The 25,488-nt window shown below is 40.0% G+C and overlaps 1 protein-coding gene across 1 annotated transcript in view; it reads right to left on the bottom strand.

Moving 5' to 3' along the window:
- LOC111336720 (ATP-dependent RNA helicase TDRD9) overlaps nt 1-25,488 on the bottom strand; it is a 30,279-nt gene that overhangs the window by 1,424 nt on the left and 3,367 nt on the right. The window contains exons 2-38 of the mRNA XM_088726090.1: nt 24,974-25,239; nt 24,249-24,550; nt 22,760-22,840; nt 22,128-22,289; nt 21,524-21,639; nt 20,914-20,960; nt 20,712-20,769; nt 19,587-19,671; nt 18,705-18,762; nt 17,729-17,833; nt 17,364-17,461; nt 16,536-16,667; nt 16,108-16,273; nt 15,781-15,844; nt 15,511-15,574; nt 15,346-15,384; nt 15,077-15,130; nt 13,561-13,637; nt 13,424-13,460; nt 13,072-13,179; nt 12,154-12,254; nt 11,954-12,034; nt 11,635-11,760; nt 10,870-10,933; nt 10,188-10,232; nt 9,789-9,896; nt 9,055-9,180; nt 8,174-8,263; nt 7,214-7,339; nt 6,090-6,221; nt 5,693-5,806; nt 4,936-5,006; nt 4,725-4,853; nt 2,805-2,882; nt 1,835-1,973; nt 715-830; nt 125-191 (exon numbers count right to left, since the gene is read on the bottom strand). Coding sequence (XP_088582216.1) covers nt 125-191; nt 715-830; nt 1,835-1,973; nt 2,805-2,882; nt 4,725-4,853; nt 4,936-5,006; nt 5,693-5,806; nt 6,090-6,221; nt 7,214-7,339; nt 8,174-8,263; nt 9,055-9,180; nt 9,789-9,896; nt 10,188-10,232; nt 10,870-10,933; nt 11,635-11,760; nt 11,954-12,034; nt 12,154-12,254; nt 13,072-13,179; nt 13,424-13,460; nt 13,561-13,637; nt 15,077-15,130; nt 15,346-15,384; nt 15,511-15,574; nt 15,781-15,844; nt 16,108-16,273; nt 16,536-16,667; nt 17,364-17,461; nt 17,729-17,833; nt 18,705-18,762; nt 19,587-19,671; nt 20,712-20,769; nt 20,914-20,960; nt 21,524-21,639; nt 22,128-22,289; nt 22,760-22,840; nt 24,249-24,550; nt 24,974-25,239 — 3,832 coding nt within the window. The remainder of the gene's footprint in view (nt 1-124; nt 192-714; nt 831-1,834; nt 1,974-2,804; nt 2,883-4,724; nt 4,854-4,935; nt 5,007-5,692; nt 5,807-6,089; nt 6,222-7,213; nt 7,340-8,173; nt 8,264-9,054; nt 9,181-9,788; nt 9,897-10,187; nt 10,233-10,869; nt 10,934-11,634; nt 11,761-11,953; nt 12,035-12,153; nt 12,255-13,071; nt 13,180-13,423; nt 13,461-13,560; nt 13,638-15,076; nt 15,131-15,345; nt 15,385-15,510; nt 15,575-15,780; nt 15,845-16,107; nt 16,274-16,535; nt 16,668-17,363; nt 17,462-17,728; nt 17,834-18,704; nt 18,763-19,586; nt 19,672-20,711; nt 20,770-20,913; nt 20,961-21,523; nt 21,640-22,127; nt 22,290-22,759; nt 22,841-24,248; nt 24,551-24,973; nt 25,240-25,488) is intronic.

The following is a 25,488-nucleotide window of genomic DNA, read 5'->3' as shown; positions in this document are numbered from 1 at the left end:
ACTGACTAGTCATTAGCTTTTACTCATATTTCGAACTAGTTCAGTTCTTAGTTGGTCTCGTTCTGCACAAAGGTCAATTTGAACAGCACTCTTCGACCATTAGCCGGTTCAATGTTTGAATTACCTGATTCCAGTAGCCCGTTCTGGGAAATGGGCATGGATTTTTGCTCTCCCTGCGTTTCAAGACAATTCTGGAAAATTTAAAGAAATCCATCATAAAAAATTTTAACGAATTTAACTTCAAACAGCACACAAAATTGGGAACATCAGACATCAATAAGGCTACACGCGACACTAGAGCACAAGACTTCCCTCTATTTTGCGCGTAACAATCAAACTTTAATTTTCAGGCAGGGAGGAATCCGGTGAGTGGACAAAAATCCCCTTAGCTCTCCCCTCGTAAGTCAGTCTGTTCCCGCCTTCACCATATAACCTCGGTTGGCCGCTTCAGATTCAACTTCATCGGCCCAATGATAAAAAAAAAACAACAAAAACAACAAAAACAACAACAACAACGACACCATTCACAAAGCGAGTGTTTGCAGAGCGGCACACCGCACACCCAAAATCAAAAACAAAAACAGATTTTCGTCACTATTTGAGCAACTGCGCAGCTACCCCTCCCCCTCGCCCCTAGCCAACAAAAGTTGGGGGGGGGTAGGTGCGCTGTTGCTCAGATAGTAATACTGGTCCACAAAAACACTGAAAACTAACTTAAGCAGCAAAGATCTGCTGACGTTCTGAATTCTCTCCACCATTGGAGTTCCCCAACCAGCTATCGCCTCCTCGCTCTCAAACATCTCGTTAACAGCGCGACGTACCAGATTAATCTATCGAGTAGACGTAAAGTATCACAGTTAAAATGGACAGACGCCTGAGGAAATAAAAGTTTAAAATGACGCAAAACTATGAACATGTAAAAGAGAAACAAAATCTATGTGGGGACGACAGAGGATGGGAAAAAAAAGTTGAGGCCACCCGAGTCTTCAAATTGCTCGGCTAGACAATTTTAGAAGAAAGGTCACTCTTAACGAGGCCCCAATGAATGCGAAAGGTACTCTGATGCCTTGAGAGGGTAGCACGCTATAGGTTTCCTATTCTAACTTTGAATTAAAAGATCTGACGTTAAGGTTGAAAACAAAAAGATCCATCTGAGATTTTATCAATGCCTCTCCGCGTTCACGCGTGAATTTTTTTTTTTTGTAATCCACCATCCGCGACCTATCATCAAAAGCTCATTTACGAACCATTAACCTTAACCTGCGGCCTATTGGGTAAAGACAAGCGAAAGCAAATGTCTTCCTTCGAGCAATGCTCAGGGAGTGAAATCGCTGTAATTATAGGTAACGGAATTCTACGACCAGAGCTCAACATAACTATTAGGGACCTTAAGCAAACCACGACGAGACGCGTACGAGGACGTGGCAAAACAAAAGTTCTAATGGGAAGAACGATAGCTCAGCACGTGCGTTCTAAGAATTCGTACAGTTCTTACCCGTTCTCAGCAAAGTAAAATTGCTATAACTTGTGTGGTCTGAGAACGGAAACCCCGACAGCAAATTTTTTAAGTATCCATTTCGAACTCAGCGCTGTTCTCATGTGTTATGCTGAAGTTGCGGTGCAACGTCTTTAGAGACGGTGAACACATCCAGCCATTCGCGAAATTCTAACTAGAATATACATTCATTCTTTGATCGAAGTCTTCCTGGGCGTTGCCGATCTGATTGCTTATGGTCTCTGTAGTCTTTTCGCACCGAGCCAGAGAGTAACATTTCCTTTATATCCAAACCTTTCACCCCGAAAAACGAATACCTATCATCTGCTGTCAACCTACATCGACAATGTCTCTTTCCGTGAAATCCACCTCAAATACTAGCTCGCTGTCATAATCCGGCAGAAGCGCTTCGTTTGTTGTGGGGTCATAACCCAAACCCACCAACGCCCCTGTATACTGCCGCTTGTCACGATCAACTCTGTGGACAAATTAACAGCATCGACTCAAAAGAGATTCCAGGGTTCACGAGATTTTAGGTAATGCCAGCTGTGATAGTTTGTCAAGTGGCTTAAGACATAAGAAAATGTCCAGATAAACACGGAAACGTAAACAGGGCCATAAATTGGCAAAATTGGAGAAGAAGAAAAAGAAGTTCCTTCTTTCTTCAAGGATGCCTGTGTCATTCACTCTGAATATTTCACTTAAATCATCTGGCTCAAAATTCAGCATCTTCATTTACACTGTCACTGAGCTAAAGCGTAACATATCGACATACCTATCCTAGCAATAGGCAGGAAGTTTGTCCCCAGGACCCTTGGTAAATTGCCTACACTTCCCCGAGTCTCTTATGGCTCAGTGGTGTAGAGGGTCCCAAGTTTTTACGGAAACACTGGGAGTTCTTTTTTCTCCGAGCGTGACTGTGGTTATATCAACTAAGTTGAAATTGGTCACCGTAAAGAGTTAAAAAGCTGATGTTTCGAGCGTTAGCCCTTCGTCAGGGCGAATCACTCTGACGAGTGAATTCGCTCTGACGAAGGGCTAACGCTCGAAACATCAGCTTTTTAACTCTGTGCATATTCCAAGTTCATTTGGGTCGACCAGAGCACACAAGAGGACAGAAAGAGAAACCGTCTGGGTCCAGATGTTCGAAGGGTGGAGAACGCCATCCAACGGATAGAAATTCATTCACTGAACGGCGTTGTCCACCCTTCAAATAACCGAGGCCTAGTGAACAGCCTAAAGACAATCTATCTAAAAAAGAGAGAGAGAGAAAAAAAGTAGAAGATAGACAACAAATGATTGGATTTACCTCATTTCAGCAAAGGGAGCAAAGACCAGCGACACCAAAGGCATCAAACCGTGAATGTTCGGCATCAAAGTTGTATCCCTAAAAATATAACAGCAAGACTTCAGGGTACAGTAACAAATGTGGTGACTGGGTTAACGCAGGCGCAGAAAAAGGGGAACATGGACACGACGGCAAAATGAGTGCGCATGCAAGGCGAATTTGGCGCGTTCAGTGATTTCAGCGTCAACGAATTTCGCTATGGAACGCACAGAACATCGTTTTGGACTGTTTAGGACTGTTACTGTTGTGAACCAAACGGACAGGTTAATAGAGTTTGTTCTCGTGGAAAGGTCTGAAGGGTAAGTAGCGTTTTTTTTTATTTTTTTTTAAACAATTACAGTTGATCGTAAGCTGTTTAAAATTTTCCTGACAGCTAAAGCGATAGCATTCGCTACGAACTTCTTAACGATATTACGGATATTCTACTTCAGTCCCTAAATTCACACCTGATACTGCAACATTATCTGTTGTTGATTGAGAAATGTGACAGAAGAGGTTCGACAAAAGCTTTCCTGAAAACGGCAACCTTTTCTTTTTTGTTTTGAACTTTTCCACATAGCCTGCGTGCAGCCGAACGAAAACCCCGGTTTTATTCGTCTGCGAATCAGCGACAAATATCTTGTTCTGGCGTATGGAGATCTGGGTACTAATATCAGTACTTCGCATTTTGCCAAGTGACTCTAAATCTTCAGGAAGTCTTCGTACTTTTTCTTTGGATGGTCATTGAACCTTCACATGAACGTCTACATTGTGTTTCTCTTTCAGCAGTGGCCGTTTGGCAGCAATCGGAGATAATTCGTCAAATTCTTGGTTAGATTCATGCGTTTGTTGTTGTCTCGAAGACACGCTGGAATATCCTTACGCTTGAGGTGTCGACGTTAAGATTGAGGTACATTCTTCCTCAAAATGGCTCTTATTTGGTGAAGAATTATCAATTGCAGCTATTGATGGTAGCTCAACTGGTTCTTTGGCAGAGTACCGCGATTGTTGTGAAGTTAGCTGCTTGTTCGAGTGTGGAGTCGAAGGTACTTGTTAATCATCCAAGCGGCCCTTCTTCGGTGTTGAACCCTCATTTGTCACGGTAGGACCACTTCTCTTTAGTTCAGGATGTTCATTGATAGTAGAAGCTGGCCTATCAAACAATTCTTGTAACTCCTTCTCAATTTTAGATAGGTTCTCAACAAGTCCTCTTCGCTTTTTCAACAAAGCCAGGCATGACTTGCAAATGTGCTCGCAAGGATTTTCGCGAGTGAATTTGAGACTCAATAGTTCTTGAGCTACATTGAATTTACCTCTCCCTTTTACTAGATATCTTTCCTGGTGATTTATCATATTCTTCGAACAAACTATACATACGCGTCCCATTAAAACATTCGAGCGCTCGTGCTAAGACTTGCCCGGGAAAACAAACATGGCATATGAGGCAACCTGGTGCGAGTGATTTTCAGCCAATGAGCGCCCTCGTAAGGAACAACCAATCGAAACGAAGTACTCGAATCTCGGTACTCCAGAACAAGATATTTGTCGCTGATTCGCAGACGAATAAAACCGGGGTTTTCGTTCGGCTGCACGCAGGCTATTTCCACACAAAATGAAAACAAACGATGGGAATTGTTTTAAAATGCCGTCTTAATCTCGTTCCCATTCCTTTACGCGCGTAAAGTTTCTCGTCCGTTACAAGCATGCACACTCGCTTTGCCGCTGTGTTGGGGAAAAATGATATTTATGCAAGGGGTTCATTAAATTATGTCAATTGTCAAGTATCCATAAATAGCAAAATATGGATCTCGTCATCGTGCAGCATAGAGTAATTTCTAAGAATTATTACATAGCATTCTTAAATCGGGCAACTCCGCGAAAATGATGTCACAGGTAATTTACCTTGCAACCACGGTAGATCCGGTCGCATTTATACCAATTTTAGCCGCGACTAAAAACCTTTGATGAGGGTCCTGGGGTTGGTCTTTCAGGATGATACTGTTCACCGAGTTTTGCTCAATTCTCACAGACCTGGTGAGTGTAAGAAATGGAGAGGTAAGAATACCAAACGAAAAAAGGCTTGAAAAACACACAAGATGACCAAACTCCTTACTTTAGTCGCCCAATATTGGTTATGCTGTAGAAACTCATTTCAATGGGGCTCTCGGGCCCACGCAGCATCACCTGTGCAAACGAAACACGATGAAAACTTACCAAGCTTTCAAAACCAAGAGGCTTCTAAAATTCTAAAGTTTTTCAATTCATGTGCGTTCTAAACCAAACTGAATTAAGAGGGTCGCCCTTGAACTTGAGCTTAAAAGCTAGTGTATTGGAGCTCAATCCGGTTTCGCTGGCATCACCCAATTACAAGTACCACTACTTCTGACCCCTGGATGACAAGCTGGTAAAGTCCCTCTCAAGTAACCTCCCAGTATATCGTCAAGTTTCCCTGACAAATCTTCGGTAACTATTAAGCCTTTGAGCCTTAAGAGGGTTTAGCATCTACCGTAATTTCTCCAAACATTACCATCCCTGAATCCCACACTTAGCTCCTGAGAATAAAGGAAATGATCAACTAATAAAGCTCTTGATTGTTCAACAAATTCTCCTTATCAGCACCATAGGAAATGTTTGAGAATAGTATGGAGAATATGCATACTGATGCGTGAGAATCGAGTGCCCTCTTTAAACACACAACACAGTGAACCTGGAGATAAGATGAGGAGTTTTCTGAATCTCAATTTTGTGGAAACGAACGAAAGCAAAGTTTAAACAATCTGCCGAACCCCGTCATCCATCTTTTCACTAGAGGCAAAGCATATGTGCTGAGCACGCGACTCGTTGAAGATATAGTAGTACTATACGATTACCTTGGTGGCAAACCTTTCATCAACTTCATCGTTTTGTTCGACCAGTGAGTCAATCCAGGCGGTGTTATCCTCAGGAGGCAAGGTCTCTCCAGACAAAGAACTTTGATGAGCAAGCTAGCAAAGAGAGCATTTATAATGAGAAAAAGATCACCCAGAGGTGTCTATAAAATGGTAAACATAAGAAAAGAGTTCAGCAATGACCCAGTAGATCAACATGGACGCCATTTATCTGTCTTGGCAATCAAATATGGCCGCCGCGACGTCACGTTAAAACGTCTGATGCAAAGCCGTTTCGGAAAGGAGCTAAAATTTAAAATCTTGTGCCCTGTAACAGCACTTATTTTTGTTGTCATTGTTCCCTGTAATTGCTGCTGCTGTTGTTGTTGTTTTTGTTTACCTTAGAAGCTCGAGACTCCTCCTCAAATTGTGCAAACCCTTCTTCGACGAGCTTTTGATTTATGTGTACGTCTTCCTCGGTGCTTGTGTCGTACAAATCAACAATTAGGACATTTTTGAACAGCGAATACACCTGTAAAAACAGTGTAACAATGAAAACGAGACATGGATTGCTTTGTTCTATTGGGCAAACAGAATAAAGCACGAAGCTCAAGCTCTACACTCTGTTCAAAGTGATGAAGATACCGCTCTTGCTCGAGTAAGCGCCACCCTCGAATGAGCACCGCATTAGAGACAGAAACGATAGTAAGCGTGGAGGTCCGAGCTGTTTGGAGCATGTATCAATGTACTTATTCATAGGCATAACCTCCCACACTGCAACAAAAGGTCAGTGACATCAAAACTGAGTGAAGACACCACTGGTTATGTAATTAAAAACTACCTGAATATACAAATGGTGACTAACAAACCACGCCCATTTCAGTTACGTTAAAAATCTACAACTGATAGAAAATTTACCGTCAGATCAAATATAGAAAAATTCTTCGGAGTGTCCAATTTTCGAATCGGCGTCGCCCTCGAATAAGCCCCACATTTGAGGTGCGAAAAATTAAAGAAGTGCCATGGCGTTTACTCGAGTAAATACAGAAGTTTAAAAAGGAATGAATGGTTATCCCTCTTGGTGAGATGCGCTGCGCACCTCAGCGGTAGTTTCCGATGACGAAACTCTAAAACTACCATCATTGATGGAAAGATTTTTGAATGAATGCTCATTGGTCTGGAGTGGATGCCCCCCCCACCCCCCCAAAAAAAAGGTTTTCGAAATTACAGACTAATCAATGGTTATGTGGTCTCTGTCGCATCTTCACACCTTTCTACCACTATCTGTCTATCCTCCATTATTCAGTCATGGCCCCGCTCCTTTCCCCTAATACCTTTCGGGCGAGAAACGAGGAAAAGGACAATTGGTACTAGAGGAGCAGCAGGACGGATGTAAGCGTCGGAAGACATGGTTACCATGGTTACTCACCATCACAACCTTTAGAGCACACACCGATTCAGTATTGCAATTTTGTATAACTAATGAGAATTTAAAAAGAAATACACTTAAAACAGGGATTGTACCTTGGCAACCAGCTTTCTATTTTCTGTCAGCTGAATAAATCGCTGAGTGGCTCTGGGAGACCACGTTCCCACTGGACTGTGAGGAGAAGGTAAAGGTCCTACTTCACATAATCTACACTCAAATGCCTGTGCAAAAGGGTATCAAACACAAATAATAAAAATATGTGAATGGGTGAGCGACTTATAGACCCGGCAGCGGATCATACAAATCACACAAATCACACCAATCAAGTGGCGGTGGCTGCTGCTGCTGCTGCTGCTAATAATAATAATAATAATAACAATAACAATAACAATAACAATAACAATAACAACAACAACAACAACAACAATAATAATAACAACAATAATAATAATAATAATAATAATAATAATAATAATAATAATAACAACATATAATTTATCAATGGACATTCCACTGGGTGGATCTTCTTGTTCACTGTTTCCAGAGTGAATTGGAATTTGGAATGTTGGTTTTTGCGAAGCGAGGAAGACCGGAGGACCCGGAGAAAAACCTTCGAAGCAAGGACGAGAACCAACAACAAACTCAACCCACATGTGACACCAGGTCCGGGAATCGAACCCAGGCCACAGCAGTGGGAGGTGAGTGCTCTCACCAGTGTGCCATCCCTGCTCCTCAGCCAGAAGTTACATCAGTTTCCATAGCATGTACAACTAAGAGTACTGCTACAGCAACTTTCAATCGAGTATCGAAAGCCATCCCAGGTTGCTTTGTTTTTCCTTTATTTTGTTTTGTGATTGGTCCAGAAAACTCACGCCACTTTCTCAACCAATCAGATTCAAAACCAAAACCAATCCCACGTTGGTCACTCGCGGTTTCCCCGCGCTTCCGGGCTAAAGGGAGAATTTTTCCCGCGCTTCCGGGCTAAAGGGAGAGTTTTTCCCCCATTGTAAGTCTTTCTCCGTAAGGACACAGAGAACAAAGTAGAAACTGCAAACCTGAAATGGAAGATTCTGAAACTCTTGCTGCATCCGTCTCAGATGACTGGTTCTCGCCACCGCTATGTTTCCAAAGTCCACGTAAAAGACCTAGGGACAAAGGTCAAAATCAGCAGATCTTGAGTTAGCACATGCTCAGTTACTATTAAGACAAAGTCTACAAGTAAAAACTATTCACCGAGACGGAGATGGCTAACGGTGGATATTTACTGAGCTGAGAAGTGGCGAGGTAAATAATTGTTTTAGAACATTATAAAAAAGTGAGATAATATGGCACAAAAAGATGGTTTTAACTCATTTATTACGGCAACGATTGCAGTATTTTCGGGCGCATATCCCACACGCGTATCTCGGAGGTGAATAGCAAAGGATATTAAGAGTTTGGGTATAGCCAATCTGAGCGCTTCTTCAGCGCTATCCACTGTTTTAGTATATACTAACTCTGTCTATCAAACTTGGTTGAATTTTTAATAACAGCTTTCATATTAGAACTAATTATCCAGGTAAATTTATATTTTTTAAGTTCTAGAAAGCACAATCAGTGGCAATTTTCTGTGGCATCATATGTTCTCGACACCAGAACAGTTGAATAAGCAGGAATAATTCGTCAAATAAAATGGTATATTTCGAGCTCAAAATATACCAAAACCAAGATGACAGCTGTAGGAAAAAAAAGAGTACCGAAGCCCAAGGTACTCAGTGGCAAAGCCAAAAAAGGGCGGGAAAACGAGTGATATTTGAACAAATCTTCTTTAACACCATACATTTGTCAAGCTTTACAAGATGCGAGGTTTCTAAGCATGGCACCATTAAAAGGAGCCGTAATGGTAGAGTGCGCTCTAAATTATCTACATAATGCCATGAGTACAAACAGTTCTGACCTCCACACAGTTTTTGGGTATATCCGGGCTGTTCAAGGCCAGAACTCTCGCTCGGTAAAACAATTCGTCTTCAGCATATATAGCAAGGCACAGCATACCAACATAGAGACTCTTTTGGTCAACATGCTAGAGATAATAATAACAGAAAGAAAAACGTTGTTACCACACAAGTCACATATCGTCGACAACAACACAGGTGACTCGTTCTCCTATGGCACCGAGGAATACTCCTGCAACTGTTCGGAAGCAAACTATTCTCGTTACCTGTGTTACTAGATGATGTACTGTTATTAATAACGATTATAGGACTGAATGGAGTCCAATTGGGTCTGTAATCATGCGAGTGATTAACAAAACCGGACGACCACGAAGCGGGAGTTCGATTTGTTAATCACAAGTATGATTGCAGACAGAATTGAACGACACAAAGTCCTGTTACCAATAATTCAAACGAATAACATAATTTGAGGAAAATCTAAACATCGGTTATACGTTTTTAAAGGAAAAACAACAGTAACTCGGTGAAACGCGCGACAACAGCGCGCGCACATGATGCACACTGTCCACTAACACAGGCATGACGTGTCAATTGTCCTGTTATACCGTCCAATTACAAGCATGACGCCTACACTGTCCTACCAGTGTTCAAATCGGGCTGGTAATAACCAATCAGGTCCGACAATTTCGTTGTAGTTTTTATTACAAGGAGAACATCGATTCAAATCACTCCATACCCGTAAGTTCCTGCCATCATACATGTTGATATGATTTTGCAACATTTGAAGCTGCATAGCGGATTGTCTGTCGGGTTTCTGAGCCCAGAAGTGACCAGCATCTATTACCTGAAAAACATGTTAAAAACGTTGTATCACTTCCCAACATCACAAGAAACAAAGGATGTAAACTGGACAAAACGCTATTTTACGATGTACAACAATACTGAAGAGTACACCAGAATTGCACAGCCATGTATTAAACCTCCCCACTACAAACCACACTGGGGGGTCCGACCCCTACGGTATTGCTTGAAGGAGTGTCCGTCTCATGACAAAATGACACCGATAACACTGAGATAATAACACTGCACGTTGCATACAAGTCTGTCCTCATTCGGAATGGTATAAAAGTCCTACCACTGAAGTTATGATTTCCAGGTAGCCAGTTCGAGGGAGCTCAACCTGTTGAGTCAGAAAAGAGAACAAGAAGATGAAAAAAAGTTCTACGTTAAACCGCTTTGCAACTTGCGTGATCATCGTTTCTCGGTCCCAGACCTCGTCACTTCCCCCTCCTGGTGGTTTGAATCTAAACCACTTAGATAAGGTCATCGCCGAGTACTAACTATAAAAGTGGCTTCAAAGTGGTCATTTCTTATCAGCATGTACAGTTGATGTAATTTTTTTTCTAACAATTAACTGAAAGTACACAATATGTAGGCTAGAAACGAGTTGAAGCCACACCTGAATAAAGTGATTCAGTTACTATCAGTTGGTAATGCACTCACGGCTGGACTGCCTTTTGTGGGTTACATTTCTTTTAGAGTTCCCAGTAAGAATGGGTCGCACATTTCCGGGATTTTAGGGGGATGGGGGAAAAATTCTGGTAAGTAGGGATTTAAAAATGGGAAGATCCGCTACAAAAGTTTTTGCAGTATCACCAAAAGTGACTAAGATGGGATCTACAATTAACCACAGAAAAGACCATAATGGGGGGTTAGGGTTCTGGCAGGCCAGCGGCATCTCCCAGAAAACATTGACCCAAGTACTTCCCGCCAGGCGAAGGCTAAGTACAGTATAAGCCAAGGTGTGTGGACAGCACCTGCTGTGGTTCTTGAACGCGAGTCACACTTCCAGCGCCTCTTGCTGATAGATTTGTAGCAACCCTGAGAAAAAAACGATAGAAATAGGAGTTTGTCAAGAAGCCGAGACATATCATCATCATCATTATCATTTACTTGCCTTTTTTTTCAACAATAACGATAAATAAATTTGCAGTATTACGATTATGATGCGTGGAGATCTCAAGAAACCACCAGTCTAGAGGCCCATTTGTTCAAAGACCGTTTAGCACCAACCCAGGGTTAAATTTTAATCCGGTATTCTTTTTGTCCCTTTGTTCAAAAGCCTTTCTCGGATAATTTCCTCTAGTCTTTGAAGGACATCCAGTCATGAAATTTTAGACAAAAATTAGTAGACTGAATTTTCTTTTAAAACTTTCAGATCTAAAATCAGATTTCACCTTAACCCAGCTTTGAACAGCCCAGCCCAGGCTTAGGAGAGAAGCCACCTCACTTACAACGATACATTAAAAAAAAAGAGTGCTGTGAATCTGCGGTTCGGCCAATTCAGCGATTATTTTAGTAAAAATCTCTAGCATTTTCATCTTGAAGCAAAGAAGACTTGACGAACGAGTGACTGAAACAGGAAGAGAGTTCCAAATTTTAGAACCTTGGTAGGACACGAGGTATCATTCATCTATTTTTAACCAAAGAAAAAAAAATGCCTGAATATAGGATTTTGGTCAGTGCTAATTTTACATGGAGCCATTTGCTTATTTGAAAGAGAGCAAAGACTGTGAACTGACCTGTTTGTTTTAAGTTTTCGTGTTTCCGCGTTTGCTTCTTCGTAAGCATTTCTCCTTTCCATCAGCATGTCCATTTCTTTACTTTTGTCTTCAGATATAAAAAGATTGAGGGGCATTCGTAAGTGCCTGCAAAGAAGAAGGCCAGACATCGAAACGGTTTAGTTTATCTTAAGTTAACTCTATTGTGTTTTAGTTACTCTTGTAAGGTGTTGAAAACGAACACAATTACTATGAATTGCGTACAAGATTACCCAATTTTCGCGCCGTTGTTCACTGGGCGCCTGTATCTATTCTTCTACAGGAACTGAATGAGCCTCACCTCATTTTAATGGCCTTATAGACAGCAGGAAGAACTGTGTGTGAATCAGTGACCCTTGTTCTCTCAAACTCGATATAAGCTCTGAATTTCAACACAAAGATAATCATTCAAGTAACTAAAATTGAAATAAGATACGTACATATCAAAACAACAACAAACTTCCAAATTTTTTTTAATTCTTTACAGTTTTCATTAACAACCTGGTATCTTCAAAATAAAGAGCTTTTCCTTTGCCGCACGATCTGAACAACCTAGCAATCTGTGACCTGTACAGCGCACCATGGGGAGGCATATTCCTGACCTGAAAAGTAATTTTATTGAGTACATCCGCCAGGAACTGCTGTTTGCAGGAAAGTGCAAATAAACATTTGTAAGAATGGGCAACCAAATAGGCGTTTATACAACCAGCCAAGGAAAATGATTATACGAGGGCTAGTTTTGAAATAAATGAACAAGGTCACTAGCAGTTGGTTATCAACTACACGTGTAATGTTTTTGGAGACAAGTAAATCGCTGTGGTGAATAGAGGCCTTTTCGACTGAGTGTCCGACACTTGGTCGCCCGTGTTTTCCCGCGCTTTCGGCAGTTTGGTGATTACGTTGGTTTTGGTTTTGCGCGGGAAAACGCGGCCGACCAAGTTGTGATTGGTTTTCGCTTTGCATCTGATTGGTTTAGAGAGTGGCGCAAGTTTTTTGGACCAATCACAGAGCAATTTAAAGCAAAATCAATACACTCCTGGGTCCAGTTGTTCGAAGGCCGATTAGCACTAATCCAGGGTTAAATTTTGATTCAGGTTTCCTTATTTCTCTATTCAAGAACCTTTATGAGATAATTACCCCTGTTCTTTTTAGAGCATCCGATCATCAAATTGTAGACACAAAATAATTAAACTGAACTTTCTCCTAAAGCTTTCAGACCTGAAACCAAATTTCACGCTAACCCTGGGTTAACTTAACCCAGCTTTGAACAACCCGGCCCTGGATTACTTTAACGCTTACTTAAAATTTGCTCCAATTAAGAGCTGACGTTTTGATCATTAGCACCGAGTAGGAGCAATTTCCACTCAAATGGGGCACAGCTTGGGCCGGCACTATATTCGTACATATTATGTTACATACCATCACTGTTGTAAAAGGATCATGGCCAGACATCACCTTCATTACGTCAGCTTCATCAATATCACTTGAAGCGAAGTAGTTTGGGTAAAAAGCTCCACAGATCACAAGCTGTCGAGGAACGAAAAAAATGCAATTAACCCACTTTTCAAAGTGACTAGTGTCTAATTTCTCCTGACAAAATCACCCCTGAATCACACATTAAGGTCACGAGAATTCAGGAAATGATCATGGAATAGAGAAGCTCTTGATTGGAAAACAAATTCTCCATGTCAGCATCTTAAGAAACATCTAAAAAACAGTATGGAGAATATGCATACTGATGTGGAATTGAACTCAAACGAAGCAAACCAACCTTCAAAATGAGAAGAGACTCATCAGAATTGCTCGCCCTGTGAACGAAAAATCAACTTGTCAGACCAGCACTTGCGCCTCAACATATCAACAACTTTTGTTAAATTAGTACAAAAGAATTTCAAAATTGCAACTTACTTCTGATGGAGAGGTTGGTTTGTTCTGAGATTCAGATCCTTGAGTCTGTTAGTCAACTCAGTAATGAGTTCTTCTACCTAAAGATAAGAATATGTAATCAGGCCTTCAAACAGCAGAGCCAGCAATTGACGAACCTCACCAATTATCGCTACTTAAGTTACAAACTCAACAGAAAGCTGAAAAGAAACTACAAATCCATTGAAAATCTTGAATATAAACCCTGACACACTATTTACTTTACAAAAGTCATTTAAGGGGGTTGCATATTTGCCCCCATTACAGCCCTCCAAGCTGCGACCGTTTCGGGTGCCAAAGAGATAAAAAAAAAAGAAATGGAGACTACATCTACAGCGAAAGTCGCCTCTTTGCACGGACGTCACCCAATAAGCTTTACCATATAATCCCTTCCGGTACCACATACGCATTCCCATAAAAAACCATAATATAAGGTGACTTGAGTAGGGCCGGACCAGTTGACAAGAGCCGCACCAGAAAATGCCATCCGGCCCCACTTTCGCACAGGTCAGTTGCATCTTTCCAAGAACTTGAATTCTTAAGGCGGACTTACATTACAACAAAAACGGACATGAAAACTAATTGGTGTTTTTTAAATTGATTGTTTCTTTCTCGAATTGACTCGAAGAAAGCAGGAAAAATTTTTCTTTTATTATAGAACCTTTCTTTGTAGTTGTCCAGCGCTCGCCTGTCTTATGTATGTAATACCATCGCGTGTTTAGGTTCAAACATAATTTCAAAATGTTTAAAACTTAAAAGTTATATGTAAAATACTTATTTACTGAGAGGGAGGGCCGAACGGGATAATATTTGGCTTTCAGTCAATACGTGGTTTCGTGATAAACCTTAAAATGAATTGTTTTCACCAACTCCTTTATTTCCTTTAACTTTTTCTCTTCCTTTTCCTCTAAACGCAACACGACTATTTTTAGTAACATTACATCATAGAATTTTCCAGAATTTACGGTAAACAACTCGAGTTTCTATAAATAGACGTCACGTACTCATGTCGAAACCACTAGAACTTTCCTAAAGGACTAATCAAGAATGTTCTGGAAATCATAGGATAATCGATAAACGCGCCAAATAACATGTCTTCTGTCCAATTCGAGAGGGTTGATCAGGTCACGCCAGGCCATCAACAATCGAGCAAACCAGGAAACATTTAAAATCAGGTCATTTTGGTTTAACAACTGAGTTGATAATGTAAACTGGCCAACGTAATGAGTTTCAAAGCTAACGTTAAGAGGGTTAGCCCTCCGTAAGAGCGAATGGCGAAGGGCTAACGATCGAAACGTCAGCTTTGAAACTCTTTACGGTGCCCAACTGAATCTACATTATCAACTCAGTCGATAAAATCAAAATTACCATGTTACTCCCACTGACGCAACACCACAGTTTCTTTAGAAACTTACCCCCCTCCTAAAAACGATTAAAATCAGTCAACTGAACTAATAAAACCGAAGGCAATCAGCGTTTGAAGCATCAGCAGTGACCGTACCTCTCTAATGCGACCTGGCTGGATCAAGTTCTCTTTACACCATGCTGTTTCACCCTGTGAAGAAGATCCGAAATCAAAAGCACATTACAGCTGGCGCATTGCACATTCATTTTACACTGGTACAGTAATTTTCTGCAACACATATTCACTAGTGGCAGTCTCATGCAAGTAACAGGAAGGTTTGTCACAAGTTTCTAAATTTGCCTTGTTTAGTTCTGCAAAAAAAAAAGGCGAACAAGCTAAAGAGAAAACAAAACATTTTGACGAACCCTTGGGAATCCCTTGCGTCTTTTACGAGCGCTCCATTCCTGTCATCAAGGAAAAAAAGAACAAGGAATTTTATCATTTGAAAGATATAAAAAATGTACAATTTACTGCAGAACAAACAGTTCAAATTGTCTAGACCAATTACACATTACACTGATTTGCATTACCTTGTAGGCGTTCAGAGTTACAATACAGTCGCTGTGTGAATATGCATCCCAAGCCATTTTCTTACTGAAAATGGAAAAAAAAAATTTTTCCGAGAAAAATTCATATTGAAGCAATCTTTAAATAATCTTTACAATTGAAAATCTTAAAAAAATCAATACTAACTTTCAAGGTTGAACACGGTTCTGTTGGCAAAAAGTGTCCTGTAAATGACTTTTCGAAGTTTAAAAAGTGCTCTTCTGTTACTATATAACACAGAAAAACGTACGTACACATAGGCATTGAACTCCCTTTTAAATGGCTTGGCAAAAAATGACTGCAAAGACATTGAAGCACCTAAAAAAAAAATTGATGAACATGGATTAATTACTTAGGCACTTAGGCACTTAGGCAAATACCTTTATCAAGAAAAACTGAATTCCTCGAGTACAGGATAATCACGATCCATGGATTATGAATCTGATTTCTTTTTATCAAGAATTCAATTGAACTTGGAGACAGAAACATTAACCCTAACGGTGAATAGCATATAATTTCTACTTACGACATCACCCCTAAATCAAACTATGGTTGTACGAGAGCCACATGATGGTCCTTACTTATAACAAGGCATTCTTCAAGGCAGCCAAACACGTATCCCAATATTAACAGCTTTCCAAGATAAATGTCGATTGGCAGGCTTCCTAACACTTTGCCTACAAACGTCAGTTCTCCGTCATATGGATTGATGGTATCACTCTTCATTTTAATGGTCAGGGCACCAACCTTACAAAGAGGAAAACATGTTTGGTGGTAAGTCATGAACACACAATGACTGCTCTATTCCCGCTACTCAGATAGCTTGTGATCAGGCCCTCGTTATTTCTCTGCCCGCGGTAAAGTTTTAGACGAGCCGTACTGGGGAATATTAGCCCTCGGTCGTTTTTTTACGGGCCTCGCAGCGCTCGGTCTGCACTGTCATGACCTCAGGCTTGAATTCCCCCGTACCAGCCCCTCGCGCTCGGTTAGTAAGAGGTAATTATCTCACCTGTTTCAAAAGCAAGACTGTCCGTTCTATATCATCTGGATCTGGGGGCTGCATTGCCAGTCTTAGGACGGCCTTGGGGGGTCCTATGTCTAACAGCTTTACTTTTAAAACGATCTGTTCCAATGGACATCTCTGGAATAAAAAAGATGTCAGTGAATAAAAATGATGTCAGTGAAAACCTTTTTGAAAGCAGCAAACCACAAATCCAGGTACATACGCCTGTCCAATTTAAATTATCAGGTAAAACAAATCAGTATTCATACTAACGCACTTGAGAAAAATCCTTGTTTGATAAGAGAAAGACGATTTCCAACGAACAGTTTTTAAAACTATCATTGCTGAGAAATCCTCAACTACTTAGAACGGTGTCATTAGAACACATGTAAGGACTGGCAACGACTGTACAGTGCGCATGCGCGCGCGCGCGAGAGAGAGAGAGAGAGAGAGAGAGAGAGAGAGAGAGAGAGAGAGAGAGAGAGAGAGAGAGAGAGAGAGAGAGAGAGAGAGAGAGAGAGAGAGAGAGAGAGAGCACATGGCCAAGATGGCGACTTTGTGGTAGTTGTTGTTATGAGCAATTAAACCTGTTGTGTTCTTGTAAGTATATTTGTTTATTTGAAGTCTTACACAAATGATCCCAACAGCAGCCGATCAAAGCACCCTTACAACCCTGCAATTCTCAAAATTGAAAAAACTCTAAGAGCATATCCTAAAAAATAACTATTTCCAGAAAATTGTTAACATTCAAAGAATGTTCATGGTCTGTACATAAACTTTGTGAAAAGTTTACACTGCTCAGGGCTATGACAAACCATCTGTTTTACTACCAACCTGTATTTCAGGAACACCAAATTCTGGAAGAGCATTTTCATAGAATTCTCTGGTTACCAATCGAAAGCACGTTCCCGCCGACACACGGCCAGCGCGACCTTTTAATAAAGAAATACAAACAAAAGCGAAATAAGTTAACCCTTTTCATCCCAAGATCTGATTGTAATTCTCCCCTCTAGCTGCAACACATTTCCTTGCTAATTTGTTACGAGGATTTGTTGTTCGATCAATATAAAAATGCTGTCCCTTCTTCAAAGTTTCTATCTTTTCTTCTCCTTTCAAAAGTATCGCCTCACTAAGCATGATATCAGCAGAAAATGTAAAATTCCACAACTATCATCAATTAGCCTCAGTCACAGCCCCACCTTTACGCTGGGTACAGTTTGCTTTGGATGCCCAGTGTAATCGTAAACTCTGAAAGTTTGTCTCTGGATCACAGACAAGGCTCTTCTCCAGACAAAAGTCAATCACTGCAACAAGACACATGCTCATTTTAAGATGTCCTTGAGAACTGTTATCCTATTTTAGACAACAAACAGTCTCTGTTAAAAAAATTGATGTTTTAGAGCCACAAGGAACTCTAGGAGTGAGCTGCGGCGCGAAAACAATTTTTTTCTCCTGTTTAATTTTTCCTGTGTCAAAAAGGAGCGACTGCTCGAAGTCTACTCATAAACCAATTTCCTGGTTTCTCAAAAAGAACCCAGTAATGTACACCAAAACTGACTTGACCAAATGTTCTTACAATATCAATATATTTTCCAGCAAACAGGCGGTCAGAACTGAAGTTTAAAAGCGAAAAGAGTGTAATTAAGATCTTGGCATGTGAAGGTTAAAAATTTCTCCAGCATGAGATCTGAAAAAGTACAACTGTTGAAAATACTTTGATTACAAAAAATGTGCGGAATGTTTTCAGGAACTTGTAACAAAGACAATTACGTACTAATAACTTTTGTTGTTGTCGCAAAACGTCTGCGACCTGGTGACACTCTTTGTCGAATAGTCTTATCCGTAATTAATGGTCATTGTATAGTTTTATAGTTAAGGAGCAGAGGGTTTTCGAGAACCGTTCCGAAGGATCTCGAGATAAGTTTAGAGCCATTCCGAAGTATCTCGCTAGTAGTTTTGCGTTTATCTTTGGTGTTTCGTCCGACTAAACATGCAAGTCTTGTCTAAAGCACATCGCAAATCAGTTTAAAAAATTTCTCTTTTGTTTGACCATGTTTGGCACAAGAGAACGTCAAGTGATACCATGTGTTTGGAAGTACCTGGTGTAAAATCTTATGATAAATGATAAAAAAATGTATTTCATCCTCTGACTAGAAAAGAAAACTTTGATTTTACCGTATTTTATGTCTGGAACAGTGAGTGAGCTTTCTGCAATATTTGTTGACAAGATCACCTGTCAAAAAAGGAGTAACCCATTCAGTCAATCAATCAAAATAGCTCTCTGTTGGCCATTAGGAAAGCCAGTCTTGTGCTCCCTCAGACAGTCACAAGGGTCAATCTACCATCCACCAAATCACTCCCTTGGCCCTCAATTCCACAGTCTATCAGTCGGATATAATCAGTCACTTACTTGGCCACTCACTTAATCGGTCAAACAAACAGTCGGTTGGTCCATGGTTAAATCAGTCAGTTAGTAAATCACCTAATCAGCGTATCAGTCGGTCAGTCCACTCGACAATTAGTCAGTTGTGTGTTGGTCAGTGCATGCGTGTCACTCAGTTAGTCAGTCAGCTTGTCTGTCTCTTCATCTAGGGGGGGAGGGGGGGAGGGGGGGAGGGGGGGTAAGTTTATAAAGAAACTGCGGTGCTGCATCAGTGAGGGGTGTTCAAATGAGTTGATGTGGTTAATTAGCCACCGCGAAAAGTTTCTATAGCATATCAATATTTTAAGCATTGGTTTAACGAAGGGCTAACATTCAAAATATGAGGACTGGTTTAGAAACTCTTTATTAACTCGGCTGATAAAACCAAACTGAGTTATCTTCATCTATCAATCAGTCAGTTCAGTTGCTCAGAAGTTCTAACATTTCATTTGTCAGTTGGTCAGAAAAAAAAAAATTCCCATTTAGTGAATCGCTTGCGAACTACCGGTATCTCAGCAATACCGTGATATCGTATTAGTAAAAGGAAAAGCCAGAGATATCTCAAGACAGTGTCAGTGGCCACATGTTTAGCACCTAATATCTACAGTACCACAAAAGAATCCGTCATTGTTTACCTTTCTGAAGCCCTCTGGAGGTTTTCTAAACACACCTGCTTGCTCCATAGTAGTAATTGTGGAATGCAGAGGGAGTATTAACAGTCTTAAAGGCAACAAAAAATAATACTTACAAAACAGAGTCAAAACTTTTCCAGTTGAAAACAGGGATTCTAAATAGAAACCTACTGATTGCACTGTTCATACCTATCTACTTGATTCTGTTTAAATGGTAAAATAAGCTTGTTTAAGCCATGTTCTGACCGTACATACCAAAATTTTTTATAACATAACCAAAGTAAAGCGCGCGCTCTGATTGGTCAATTTAGCGTCCCCCATTTGCCCATGGGTGTACGCTGCTGACGTAAGCAAATGCAAAGACTATTTTTCCGCGCGCGATTGTTTTTCTGGTCACGTAAGATTTGTTGAATAAAAGGGAACTCTTTAGCTACAATGTATCAATGTTATGTTATAAAACAAATGGTAAACACCACAGCGTACACTATTGAGTTATGGATGCACTTGGGAGGTTTGCTAAGCACTCAAGAAGCTAGAGTCGCTCTCGGCTATCGCCTCGAGCGACTCTTACGCTTCTTTCGTGCTTAGCAACCTCCCGCGTGCATCCATAACTCAATAGTGTACGCTGTGGTGTTTACCATTTGTTAAGTAGTAAATTTGGTACCTATTTCCTATATCCTTGTCTGTACACAAAATAAAATTCTATCCTCCATTTTGTGGTAGCAAATAAGCAAAGCCAAAAGTAGTTTTTCAATTGCCCTTCGATGCATTGTGAAACTATACTTAACAGTACCAGGGGATTGGGAACTAGAACAACTTTTCAATATGGCAGATAAATGAAATCTATAGATACAGAAATGTTAATAATCATTTCAGTTTACAACCCACTGACAGGTCAGCAACTATTGGCCGACAGTCAGCCAAAACTGGCCTGAAACATGACAAAAACTGTTGGTCAGCAGTTGGCCCATAGTCAGCTGACTGTCGGCCAGCTGTTGGCCCACTGTTGACCAACAGATGGCTGACATTTGGCAAACAATATCTTTTGAGAACTGTTCTTCACTTTTACTGGCTTTTAATTCACAACTTCAGAATCAAAACAAATTTTTTTTTTAAATAATCACTTACTTGCAATCTTGCAACATATCGTCCAACAAGCGGTCCATCTGTTTGATCTCAAAATAACCTGATAAAGGAAACAAACAAAAAAAAACACAACAGATTATTGAGACAAAACCAATGGACTAAGATAAAGTCTTTCAAGTATAATCAGAGTCTCCTCAAATTTTAGTCAGAGCAGTTTATTTCAATCTGACAAGATCAAACTTACCTGGTAAAAACATCAGTACTGAACCACGACTATGGGGCTGTCCTTCACTGCCAAGGCAACCACACAGCAATGTAATTTATCTATTTACTTATGAACAAAAGAAGTTACTACTAAGCAAAGACATGCCTGCATGCAAGTTTAGACCTAGAGACAATATTCAATATTTACTTGACACCAACTTACAATATATTATCATTAAGACTGCTGTTTAAAACTTTCATGACTTTACACACATGAACACAAAAGTTCCTAACTGGTGACTTCTAGAGCTACCTTTAATAAGTACATTTTCACCAGGGGTGATGTTGTAAGCAGAAGTAAGATGTCCGTCACCATTGAGGGTGCAAGGGTAAAAAATGTCAATTTTTTTGGCCCAAACATGAAACATCTTGGCAAGTTTGGCTCCGAGCATTAAGATTCTCCCATTGTGATAGCAGAATCCTGATTTTCAGAGCCAAATTTGCAGTGAAAGGCACAGTTATGTAGATAAGGCCAATAGATTAAAACTTCTCAAAATGATGGCACTTAAGCTTCAACAGTTTCTGTACTATTTCAATTTTTGGAAAACAGGCAATTAGAGGAGGAATGTGACTAAAGAGAAGATACCAACCCTGTGATATCAGCCGAGTTGGCCTCTAAATTGTCAAGAGAGCGAATCAACTGAGCTGCAAGCTCATATTCCACTTGACTAATACCTGGCTCTTCAAGAGTGTTCTCTGGTATCATCTGTGAACGGAAATGACGTTTAGTACCTTGATAATACACACTTAATGGTAAAAGGTCCTCGGGGGATTGTAGAAGGGAAGTTAGAGTTTGATCTTTTCTTTAACTCTCAAACGCCAAAGTCAGAATGGAATTCTCCTTTCATAAGCTTTTTTTTTACCTTTTGGACCCTTGAAATTCAAAGTATTTTTAATTGATTTTATGGCAAAGTTTGCATACCTTAAACCTGATGTTGCCACTTCTAGCCCCTACCTCAAAATTAAGATTTAACCAATAGAAAGGTCATTAAGGTCAGTGTGGGAGAAACTAAAAATTTTTAATTTTTAACTTCCAAGATCTGATTGTTATTAATTCTTCCGTCTAGCTGCTACTTATTTCCTCATAAATTAGTTACAAGAATTCTGTGTTAGATCAAGATAAAAACTTCTACCTGATAAGTTTGAGTTACATGTACATGTTAATCACTTCTGGTAGTTAAAGAGCTAACTTACCCCAATACCGGCGAGCTCTAGATCTTCAAGATAGCTTTCTACCACTGGGAATGACTTGCCTTCCACAGTAACCACCGGAGCACCCTCCACCCTGCCACGCACAGGGACGGCAAAATACATTGAGAACAGGTCACTTTGGATAGTGGCTGACATAAGGACAACCTGTGAAAAGAAAAAAAAAAAAAAGACAAATCAAAAGAAATTGAAACAACTCATTAGCATGGACAAGTTAAATTGTAACAAGCCTATGTCTTCACCTTTTTCCTGGTTTTACCTGTCACATACAGTATTGTGCAAAAAAAATTGCAAATGAAATTGAAAACAATCATACGAAAGTCTATGCAAATATTCTCACCTGCTCTTTGCATCATTTTGCTAGAACAAAGAGTCATATTTCTTCAAATTTGGTCATACTGTTGACCATACTTAACCTCATGCTTCAGGAGACATGGATCTCTAATGCCAAATACAGAAATTACCAGTCCGAGAGCCTCTCTTACCAAAACAGCTTCAGTAGAATTTTCAAATTCTAGATTATAAAATAATAACTTGGAATGGCATGGGTAAAAAAAATCAGATGCATAGGAGATTTTCATTAGATGCCTTACATTGTCTCTAGTATTTGAACATACCTTGACATGCCTTGAGTTTGTTCTCAGCAACTTTTTCACAATTAAAAGACAGAAGTCAGAATCTTGCTCACGTTCATGAACCTAAAATAAGTAAAAACGTTTAATACTGTCTGACAAAAAAGTTCTTTAAACCTCAGAACGCAAATGTGTATAATTGTTGCAGCCCCAAGGTCACATCTTTCTCTATTGTAATGTTTACAAAATAGATCATGGAAGAAAAGATGCTTTGGGAAAATACGTGCATCTTTTAACTCTAACATTAGTATAGATATTCTCTACACTGTTTTCTATACATCTTCTGAGGTGCTGACAAGGAGAATTTGATAACCAATCAAGAGCGTCTTGAATTGGTGATCATTTCCTTTACTCTCATGAACTTTCTGTTAGATTCAGTGGTGATAAAGTTCAGAGAAATAACTAGCCACTCACTCTTAAGAGCATAGGGTTAAAGCTACACCACTCAAGGCTTGAAGTGGACTTTTCAACTTACTAGCCTGGTGGCTAGTGACAACTTAGATGTTACAACAATTTCAGTTTGTTTACCAGCCAAACTGGCCAGTGGAAATAAAAAACCACTAGCCAAAACTGAATTTCTACTGGTCTGCGACTAGTTGGCTATTGTTAGTGTCGAGCTCTGCCACAGCTGAAGAGTAAGTTGACAATCCCTCGATTTCTCTAAAAATTTTCAATGATCGAGGCTTGAGGTGAGTTTCAAGACAATCAATTGCTTTATCTCTTTCAATAGTGAATATACAAACATGTAAATAGTTAATTAAGATATTTTTATTGTTCTTATAGTAATTGTAGTTTTAATTAATTATTGATTGTAAATTTAGTCCTTTAATTCAGTTAATTCTGCAATGTGGCAAATAAACGGTATATTACGGTATATTAATTATAATGGTATTTCATATTGCACAGATAACTGTTTAACTCCTGAGTGCGGCAAACACCTAATTTCTCCAAACAGTATCAATGCTGAATCAAACACTAGAGTCATGAGCATATTGGAAATGATCACCGATAAAAGAGGCTCTTTATTCACCAACGATCTCCTGACCACTGCCATAGGAAATGTATCAAGAACAGTACGGAGAATAACCATTCATATGATAAGGTACAATGTAAAAATTATACAAGCGTTTTCAGGGCTTGACACTAACAGTAGCCAACTAGCCACAGACTCATAGAAATTCAGTTTTGGCTGGTGGTTTTCTGTTTCCACTGGCCAGTTTGGCTAGTAAACAAACTGAAATTGTTGTAAGATCTAAGTTGTCACCAGCCACTTGGCTAGTAAGTTGAAAAGTTAGTGTCACGCCCTGCATTTTGATTGGTTCTTACATAAGTGACACCCTGTTTACCACACCTTGATTTCATCTGTGATCATTATTGAACAGACATACAGCAACAAGGAATCTTTTGTTGACCTGATGTTAGTTATAAACAGTTAACATTCAAAATAATATCTGACTCGCCAGATTTTTCTTACCTCATCCAGAAAAACGTGAGTGTACGAATTCATGTTCTTGGATTGAATGAGCCTTTGGAGTAACACCCCAGTGGTGATGTAAGACAGACGCGTGTCCTCACTCGTGCATTTGTCTCTTCCAACCTGGTAACCAACCAAACTGCCTAAATTCCAACCCCTCTCTTGGCAAACTCGCTTGGCAATGCTTATGGCTGCAATACGTCTTGGTTGAGTTACGATGATGTTACAATATCTCTGATTCTTAACATACTCGTCCAGCACATACTGCGGCACCTGGGTTGTTTTGCCACTCCCTGTAGCACCTATGTTCACAAAAACAAGTAAAAGGATTGAAACAAAAACAGCAACTACAGCTAATACGTTGTTGTTGATTCTTCAATCCATTAATAATAATTATTTCAACGAGTACATACAACAGAATTAATCATTTACACCCTAACTTCAGTATCTATTTTCTCCCTACTCTCCTTTATACATTTCCTTTGGTCCTGACAAGAAGAGTTCAATTAAAAACCAAAGAATCTTTAATTGGTGATCGCTGGTTTCCTTTATTCTCATGATCTAGTGAGCGATTCAGAAATTGGTATCACCATTAGGAGAAATTAGAAACTGATCTCTCTTAAGGTTTAGGATTTAAAATACTGATCAGGTGTAAATTTACAAAGTAAACGATCACAGGAATATCACCTACATGTGTCGCATATTATAAGCTTTTTCAACTCTACCTTGTATTACAGTGACTGAGTTGCTCTCTATGGTATCAATGATCTGTTGCCGGTAAGAGGTGATAGGAAGATCTGGTGAATAAGTGTGGTCAAAAGAGTAGTTCTCAAAAATGTGAACAGCTTCCTCCTCTTTCAAAGCTGCGGGTAATTCATCAGAAGCACCAGTTGGAGGATTGAGTTCTAGCTGGTCCAACTCATTGTAGAGATCTTCCAGTTTAGGACCAGATGAACAGTACTCTCCAATATAGGCTGGGGAAGTTTGGGGGCTAGAAATAAATAAATAAAAAATGATACCTCATTGTTTTACCTCATGACCACTATTATTTTTTTTCCTCTCCCCTTTCCCAGCCCCCTCCCCCCTATCAATAAATGGGAGCAACTTCAGAATACCCAGCCACTCACACCTTTTATAAATTGACTGCTCCCGCGGTCTGTGGTCGACAAGCAAATAATATGTATTTGCTAAGGTAAAGACTTAAGTACTACCGCAGTGCCCACTCCCGCAGCTGATGAAT

The sequence above is a fragment of the Stylophora pistillata genome, chromosome 6 (genome assembly GCF_964205215.1).
Source record: "Stylophora pistillata chromosome 6, jaStyPist1.2, whole genome shotgun sequence".
NCBI lineage: Eukaryota > Metazoa > Cnidaria > Anthozoa > Scleractinia > Pocilloporidae > Stylophora > Stylophora pistillata.
This window is presented reverse-complemented; position numbering and strand designations above follow the sequence as displayed.